This window comes from Carica papaya, chromosome 9 (assembly GCF_054855325.1).
Source record: "Carica papaya isolate Zhongbai chromosome 9, ASM5485532v1, whole genome shotgun sequence".
Classification (NCBI taxonomy): Eukaryota; Viridiplantae; Streptophyta; class Magnoliopsida; order Brassicales; family Caricaceae; genus Carica; species Carica papaya.
Window position 1 is genome coordinate 8,648,986 of NC_142317.1, and position 9,492 is coordinate 8,658,477.

General features: G+C 31.8%; 1 protein-coding gene across 2 annotated transcripts; it reads right to left on the reverse strand.

Annotated features, from left to right (window-relative positions):
- Positions 1–4,989: 4,989 nt before the first annotated feature.
- Positions 4,990–8,752, reverse strand: LOC110825546 (pfkB-like carbohydrate kinase family protein). 2 transcript variants are annotated; one of them, XM_088211341.1, is made up of 7 exons: positions 8,504–8,752; positions 7,150–7,367; positions 6,720–6,932; positions 6,439–6,636; positions 6,166–6,306; positions 5,701–5,817; positions 4,990–5,361 (listed from the first exon to the last, which is right to left on the reverse strand). In XM_088211341.1, the coding sequence occupies exons 1-7, from the start codon at positions 8,529–8,531 to the stop codon at positions 5,227–5,229; spliced, it is 1,050 nt and encodes a 349-aa protein (XP_088067467.1). In that variant the 5' UTR covers positions 8,532–8,752; the 3' UTR covers positions 4,990–5,226. The 2 variants fall into 2 exon arrangements, with proteins under 2 accessions (XP_088067467.1, XP_088067468.1); XM_088211342.1 differs by having other exon boundaries at positions 7,150–7,434.
- Positions 8,753–9,492: the final 740 nt, after the last annotated feature.

The window sequence follows — 9,492 nt, forward strand, 5'->3', positions numbered from 1 at the left end:
AATTTGTAAATTAATTTAGATGTCTTAAACAAATAATTATCTTATCATAAGGGATGTGTATTAAAGTGTAGTTCTGCTGCATATTTAATATTTATCTGTTTCACTAGTTGAAAATATTGTGTTAACGTCCTTACCCATTGACATTGGGGTTCAAGTTGTTATAGTTCATTGGAACTATCCCTTGTAACACGAGGCATAGGAACTTTAGGAGGTCTAAGAGCTACAAAGCTTATGAGAATGATCCTTAAGAGATTCTTTGGACCTTCTCTGAAATATTTGTCAACATAGAAAATAGGAGAACGATATTCCATAAACCTAATGATATAAACCATATAAGTTACTTTCTGGCAAACTTAGGACTCAACGAATTAGGGGTTCATCTTGAAGTTAACGGACGATGATACTTAACCAACCACTGTCGTCGAACTTCACAGGTGTTATGGAAAACGATCAGAGCCTTAACTTTTTGTTGACCTATTGAGAGTCAAATGACTGCAACAAAACTATTAAGAAAAAACATATAATTTCGGTTAAGATAAGAAAGTCATTCTTAAAGGAGGGGACGGGGAGAAATCTCCCAATTGAGAAAAAATTTTCTATGAGTGAGAAACACTTTCCCATTGGGAGTCAATGTCCCAATTGGGAGAAAAATTCCCATCCAAGTGGAAGTCCCTAATATGGCAACAAAAATCTTTCAAATGGAAGATTTATTGAATGAGAACAATATTCGTTAGATAAGAGAAATCCTTCAAATGGAGTTTCTCGAATGACAAGAAATCCCTTAGGTGGAAAAAAAAATCTCTTAAGTGAGAAAATTTTCCAATATAAAGAAATTATCAAAATGAGAGAAACTTTCAAATAGATATACTCCACCTAATAAATTCTAGGCTGATAGGAACGAAATGACGATTTAATTTTTTTAAGAATTTTCCTCGCATCCCTCTATGAAAACAAATACCCTCATTGTTCTAAAATTCTTTTTCCAACTTCATTTAAAGACTCCAATAATGGTTCCGAATCTTAGGAAAACAAATAACCAGATCCTTAGAAAATAAATGTCATTCTAGGAATTAAACTCACACAACGCCTAATTAGAATCTTTATTTCCAAAAAGTTCTAGTACGCTTAGAAAAATTTCATAGGTGAGGGGTATACTTGTAGGAGTTGTCCTCACATCCAATTATTTAACAAATTTTCTAAGTGTTTCCTATCAAAGTAGTGCAACAGAAGCGTGATGAACTACCATCACCACACCTGATGATTTTTCTCTTCAAACCAAAAAGAGTAAAATGATTGTGTGATAAAACGGTGACTCACATCTTAAGACCATACTTAAGAGTAGCCACATAATTCTTGGGAACTTGAACTGTACTTGCAAGAATTAAAACTGAACGTAACTGCTTGCAGTAAAATTAATGATTAAATTTGTTACTAAAAAAATTCTCAATCACCTCCAAAAATAATAATCAATTTTGTAACTCCCTAAGCCAATTTCAACCATTCATATTTTAATTGTTAAAAATTAGAAAACTAATGAATTAAATTAGACATCTGAAACTTAAGAATTGATATGGCTTTAGATAAAATAATAATTCTCTAACTATACTAATTATTTTTAAGAAAATCTGAATAAAGCATCATCCCTTTAAACTCGTGAATAGAGAAACATACCTTAGAAAATAGTCTAACAAAATGTAATCGAAAAAATGTGAGTACGATTTCACTAAAGCTATTTTCATCCAATGGAAATATTGTAACATCATCACTTGATTGGAACCTAAATTCCTAAATGACTGTGTTTATAAAATTAAATTCCAAAAAGAAATAAAACCAAGTTCCTAAAGATGTGTTCTGATAACAATCATTAACACGATAAATTTTAGAAAATAAGCTTCCTTACACTGAGGAAAAAATAAAAATAATTGGGTACAAAAAATACCCTTAAATTTACAGACCTTTACCTGTAAGAAACTAAAAAAGAAAATATCATAAAATAAAACGATTCCAACAAAAGGAAATGTTATGACCACTCCAATTTGTTAATGACAATGTTAATAGAATCCACGAATGGTTGTCTTAAGGTTCTCACAAATGAAAATTTAAAAGACCAAATTTTCTAAAAAGAGAGGAAATTCCCACACGAAAATAGAAGAAGGAAACACGTAACCATAATATATATATATATATATGCATATATATGTAATGAAAAAGCAGAAAAAAAGAAGAAAGAGATGAGAGTGCAAGGAAAGAGAGCACGACTGTGAGAGGAGAAGAAGGGTCGAGTGGCGTTAGCAGCTGAGAGAGAATGCTTGCGCGGTCTTGCACAATGCCACAGTTGAAAGAGAAAGAAAGAGGAGGAGAGTTGTGTAGGTTGTGCGACGCAGTGACACGTGACTAGAAGAAGAAAAAGAAGAAGAGAGAGAAGAATTATGGTCGAGTAAAAAGAGAAAGAGAGAGAGAGAGAAAGAGAAGAATAAGAAAAAGAAAGGAAAAAGAAAGAATAAGAGAATAAGAAAGGAAAAAGAAAGAAGAAGAAGACAAGAAGAAAGAAGAAGGGGAAGAAGAAGGGGAAGAAGAAAGAGAAGAGAGCGCGCGGGACTTACCGAAGAAGAAGTTCTATGCGTGCCGACGTGATGGCCATGGCGTGATGGAAGAAAGAGGAAATAGCCGCGGGGAAGAAGGAAAAAGAAGAAAGGGAAAAAAAAAAAGAAAAAAAAGAAAAAAAAAGAGAAAGAAAAGAAAAAAAAAAAGAAAGGAAAGGAAAAAAAAATAGAAAGAAAAGAAAAAAAAGGGAAGTGCGATGACCAGATCTGTTGTTGGTATGTCGTACGTGGTGACACACATTGATCCCGCCATCAGCACGTGACATTCTCGGTGACACGCACGTATTAGCATGTGGTGACACCAATAACTAGGAATGCATGTCCCAAGGTAAAATCTATTCCTCATTTTTGTTATATAGTTTTCGAAATTATTCGTAAATTAATGTGTTTTCCATTATAAATGAGGAAAATTATCTATGTGATATTCGGAGTTCTTAGAGGATTATAGACCAAGCTAGAAAGGATTCTTAAAATTTTTTTGATCATACTGTAGATAAGAATTATATGTATTCCGTATGGAAACATAATATTGTGTTTATAAATTATAAATTATAAATAATATGTGTAAATATAAATATTTATAAATTGTGTATGTATATGTTTTGTGTAGATATTAATAGATAATAACAGAATTGATAAGAATAGATACGTGAATAGTTATGTATGATGTGTTGTGATTGTGTATACGTATTTGAGTATGAATGTGTGTATGTATCGATAGAGATTATATGTATAAATATAAATATATACTCTATGTGAGACATGTAATGAGGGTACATGTCTGTACTGTAATATATGTGTGTGTATTAATGTGTGTACATACATTATGCATGTGAAATGTATAACTAGTGTGTGTACATATTTATATTTACACATAGTATATATTTATATTTACACATATTTATATAGAATTTGGATACACTGTATTAGTTGTGTGATCTGGTGCAGATGTACAATGCACTGTACTTACTGTGTGATCTGGTACAGTTGCATGAGGAATCTGAGGATCTTGTGGTTGCTGTGTGATCTGTTACAGAATGATTCAGAAAGTGATTTGAAATGTATGACCCTTATCGTGATGATATTGTGTATTTTGTGTGTTTTGTGTGTGTGTGTGGTTGTATTTTTTTATGCGCAGAAATTGAGATCTTACGTATAAAATAAGTGAATTAAGAATAAGAGAGATTTAGAAAAAATGTAGAGTATGAGGATTCTGGATACCTACTCGTTTAGTTTGAATTGAGGAGAAGAGGGTGTGTGTGTGGCTAAAGTTCAGCGGGTATGATGAACTTGCACATAGATAGTATTTGAAACTTAGTCCAAACATATATAAGTATTTGTGAGCGTGGGTCACCTAGTAAACGTAAGTGTTGCGGCCAATATGAGATTGTGTGTCATATCCATGCAATGAGGGGATCCTTTTCACCTCTTATCGATGTTGATATAAACAGTATCGCACGATAAAACTTTAGGTGTGATATTAAGAGTGTATTGTGATATTTCGAATGTAGATGTGATATCCAAGTGATGTGTGATATTCGAGTAGAGAAATATTATGGAGAAGAATGTGAATAATAAAGAAAAAATGATTTGAGTTAACTATAAGATTTCAGAAATAATATTTAGGAATAAGAGTATAATATAATGAAAAAAGATTAAGATAAATTCTCGTTAATGTTTGTTATGTATTTTGATTGTAATATTTTGTTTGATATTTTTTTGATAATAAATATTATTATATTTTTTATGTTGCGTGAATGTATGTACGTAAATCTCAATTATAGAATTTTTTTTTCTTACTGAGCTCATAAAGTTCACTCTAATTCATCTCCCATGCAGGTCAGAGGAAGTCTAAGATCAATGAAAGATGATGAAGAAAACTTTAGTAGTTTTATTTTAATATTTTAAATTAATTTAGATATCTAAATTATTTGTAAATAAATAATTATCTTATTACAAGATATGTATATTAAAATATAATTTCGCTACATATTTAATATTTATTTATTTTATTAATTAAAAATATTATATTAACGTCTATACTTATCGACATTAAAATTCGAATTGTTACATTTTTTTATAAGAAATTGAATTTTTTAAATAATTCAGTCTTTTTCCAAATTTTTTAATTTGATCTGAATTTATTTATTCAAAAGAATTGAGGAATTCCCACAAATCACTGATACAGCAATGGTGGTAAAAAATTTAGGTGCAGCTCTCGTTTAACTTGCCATTTATTTTCTCTTTTAGTATATGAAAAAAATTGGAAATGAAAATAAAAAACAACCATTAATTTTTTTTTTCTGAACTGAAATTATTACTCAAACAATTTTCTACTGCAACTAAAAACATTAAGAGAAGAAGATGAAGATGAAGAATAGAGCCGTTACATCTCAAAGATTGAGCCATTAAATTTTTTAACTCTTTAAACATCTACAACAACATTTGAAGATGCAGAGTAAGATGGCAGGGTTCGTATAAACTACCTCTTTGTTCGGATTGAAGTGAAGAACACAAGGAAGCAAAATGCTCCTTGTAAATTTTTTCAGGGAAACTCAAACTGCATATATGCTTACTTAATACAACAAGTACAAGAAATTAGGGATTTCTTCTGCCTATACAATTACCCAGCAATTGGACTTAGGAGCTCAAGAACCGTTTTTCTGGTTGGCAGTGCAGGAATTGCACCTCTCTCCGTTACAGTTAGAGCACCACAGGCATTAGCAAACAGTAAAGCTCCTCTTAACCGTTTCTCGTCCTGTTGAAAGAAGAGGAAATTTTTCTTGGTCACTCCCAGAAAAATGAAATAGTAAAAAATTTCTGCCATAAGAAATCCTGGTCAGGGACTAGTTAGATTATAAATTGAAACCAGGAGTCACCAGCTGAAACTTTTGGATAAGAGATCTTATGTTGAAAAAATGCATGCCAGAAGCAAGGAAAATTTGATGAAATCCATAAGATTTCTTTAAAAACTCTAACATTCTTACTGAATTTACAAATGCTATGATACATCTCTTAATATTGAAGTCTTAAAGGGTAAAATTAAAAAATGGCAAAGATAAAAAAAATATTGCTTCAATGTAAGAAATAGAGGTACCTTTAGTAGACTTGGGTCAGAAGCTAAGCTGCTGAGAATACCACTTACAAAGGCATCACCGGCACCAGTTGTGTCAATAGACTTGACTTTGACACCACCAACTCTGCCCTTGAATTCCTACAAACAAACATATATAAATACATAGTTGTATCCATGCCAATTGGTGCGCTTGTGTATCTATTTCATATCAGTGCGATAAGAAAAATCAAGCAAATAATTTACGAGTGGTGAATGATATTGACTTTTAAAACAGTTCAACTTAGTGCAACTCAATTACATCAATTTTTCAAATATCCATAGCACTAATGGAAGTTTTTTTTTTATGTACTTTTATGGTTCAGGATAGAATGATTAGCGGATGACAATCTAGGAATTCTCCTTCTAAGAGTAGGAGATAACAGCAGCATGCAAATGCAGACTTGCAAGTGCAAAATAGGAAAATAAAAGAGAGATTAACTTTTGTACCTTAGTGTAATATCTACAACCACTTGATCCTTCAGTTACAACTAGAAGCTTAAGATTAGGATGAAAAAGTTTATTCAACACCACACTGTCATCATAAGGATCATCACCTCCAGTTAAGAATGTAATTTCCTCCTCACTTATCTGCCAATCCCACAAGATTAACATAGGTGAGTTCATAAAATACGGATTTTAGATTGTATTATGACTGTACTCAAAACGAGCAAGGAGGCTGACACTTGTACACAAAACTTGTCCAGTTCAGAAAGTATATACCTTGATAACATCTGCTTGATCCCATATGCTCAATATGCCCTCTCGAGCAGCCTCCTCTGACGGCCACAATGGCAATCTCAGATTTGGATCATATGACAGAATACTACCAGACTCTTTGGCAGTTCTCATTGCAGCAAGGTGAGCTGATTTGCATGGTTCATCAATCAAACTAATAGAGCCATAATGAAAGATGCTTGCCTGCAATCAAATAGAATTCATATGGATAAAACATTCTGCTGATATCAATAAAACTCATAATTTCCTAATAAGAGAGAACCAACCTCCTTAATGAGATTTATGTCAAGTTCTGACTCATGGAGAAGCATGTCAGCACTTGGATGTCGAAAAAACAGGAACTCACGTTCACCATCAGCTCGTAGTGTAACAAAAGCCAGGGCAGTCCTTGCATTTTGCTCAAATCTCACACCAGAATTGTTGACATTGTTTTGCTTTAGAATGTCAGCTAACATGTAGCCAAACTCATCATCACCTACCTGATATAGAAAAGTTTAGAGTTTTGAGGAGGGGACTGGAAAGGAGAAAGTTTTCTCCATGTGCAACCTGTCTTTGCTCATTGCCAAACCATGTGCAAAATATCTTTGCTTCACAGCGAAAAGTACTTAAATGATCCACGTTTTCCAAGCAGAAAAAATTAATATGTACAGTTAGACAACTAATTGAAATCTAATGAGACAGAGCTTCCAAATGCACCTTGCCTATAAAAGCAGATGAACCTCCAAGTCTAGAAATACCAACTGCCACATTAGCAGGAGCTCCACCAGGAGCCTTCTTGAAAGCGGGTGCTTCAGCCAGTGAAACCCCACCGACTGTTGGGACAAAATCAATCAACATCTCCCCAAAGCAAACAACCAGATTCTTGCCACCTTCAACTCCTTTCTTCGTATTTAAGGAAAGATTTTTGAAGTCACCTACATGTATGCAATTGTTTGCCATTATCGTACAAACTTAAACTCAAGCAAAATGATTCCAGATCACCTGCAAGAAATTTAAACCAACAAAAGATCCCATGTATGCTAGTTCAAGGTCCATCTAGCTAATTACAAGCAGCACTCTATTTAAATAGTACCATCCGTAATCAAATTGAAAGATGGCAACAAAATTTGATCAGAAGCGTTCAACAACATAAGCTGCCAGTTGGAAAACTTCAAGCAGCTTATCAATAATCATGATGTAATTCATAAAGTTTTATTAATCACTTTTACATCTTTTCTTTTCTTTTTCCTAACAAAGCAAAACAAAAAGAAAAGCACTTTTATATGATAAAATTTAGGCAGCCAGAACACTTTTGGTTTACAGGACATAAGCTCCATAATTACCACTATACTTATCTTCGTTGATATGAGAACTGGATCATCTTTGGGAACAAATGAATTTTGCGAAAAAAAGCATGGACTTCAGTAATAAATCAACATTTTCGTCCACGTTATAACCATCAAAATATGAATTACTTCCACTGGAATCCATTCATTGCAAAGAAGGTATTTAGGAGATGGCTCTTAAATCAGCACTTTGATAACTTTCTAAATTAATTATACAATTAATCTGATAAAAAAAAGAAAAAAAAAACAGATTTTGAATCACTAACCATAACTCTAATACTCCTGCAAAGAGTTCTATCTGATAAACCTCTGAAAACAATATCATAAACCTAGAAATTATGCCATGTTTGTTTGAGATATGAACTGAAATTAAATCTTTGATATGGCCCAAATGCCTTCTAACAATAAGACTAACAAAGATCCTAAAGAAATTTCATACCACCAGCACAGGCAATAATGATTCAGCAACAAACAATACACCTTGACAAAAGATCTGTAAATGCCATTACGATTCGAAAAGAGAAACCAATCCAAGAACAAACAAGTTAGAAGACAAACAAAGAAACTCGTGATCCGAAAATCGTAAAGAAACAATCTTGCACTGACAAAGCAGGCTTGAAACCAGATACGAAATGATTGAAAGTGGGTGTAAAAGATAGAGATTCAACCAAGAACGAAATGGTAACATGCACAAATGGGAATAGAAAGTAAGGTAGAGGGTGTACCTGAGAGTGTGAAGGTAGCCTCTGCCATTAAAATACTGGAACTTCGAGCTTGAGTTGCAAAGCGAAGTATAGCAATAAGAGTTGCTGTTCTTGCTCGCAGAGGCAGAGAGAGAGAGAGAGAGAGAGAGAGAGAGAGAGAGAGATTAAGGAGAGATGCAGGAGGAGGAAAAGTAGGAATTGGCTAGAGTCTTGAAGAAATGTCCAAGGAAGGGTGACAGAGAAAACAGACAATTAATGAGCGCCGAGGAAAACTCTATGATCAGAATACCTATTTATGCGATTACCGATTCTTTCCTCAAAAAATTATTTCTTTTTAATACATAAAATTTTCTTTTGTAATTTTATTAAAAAAACTTATTCATTATTTTATTTTTTTTATTTGTTTAGTTTTTGCAAAATTTCTATTGTTCATCATTTTATTTCTTTATTTTTTCAAGATCACAGTTTGTTATAATTTAAATTATATATTTTTTAATACTAAAATTATTTTACTTATTTTATATAAAACTGTACTTTTTACTAGATATCCTTCTTTCTATATAATTTAAAATATAAATTTGTACCATTAAAGTGTAAATGATAATTTATAATTTTACAAAATTTATTTCTGAATCTGTACTTATTTAAAATTACAACAACATATTATAAGTGATATTAAAATTAAAAATTTTAAATATTATTATTTTAATTCTACATGAAATCTTATATAAAATAATTTTTTTTTTCAATTTTTACTAGTTTATAGTCTTTGGCAGTTGCTAATTTTGTAAATAAATTTTTAAAATTTGTTTTAAACATGTAATGAGAATTAAATTACATAAAAAAATTTAAACTACAACAAAATAAAAAAATATAATTTATTTGTTTTCTTAATGTAGGTTAAGTTACTGCTAGGCCCCAGTATTTATATGATTTTTTTTCTGTTTAGTAATAATTTTACTTTTTTATTTTATTTTTATTTTTTGGACTTTTATGCAAAGGTTTAATTA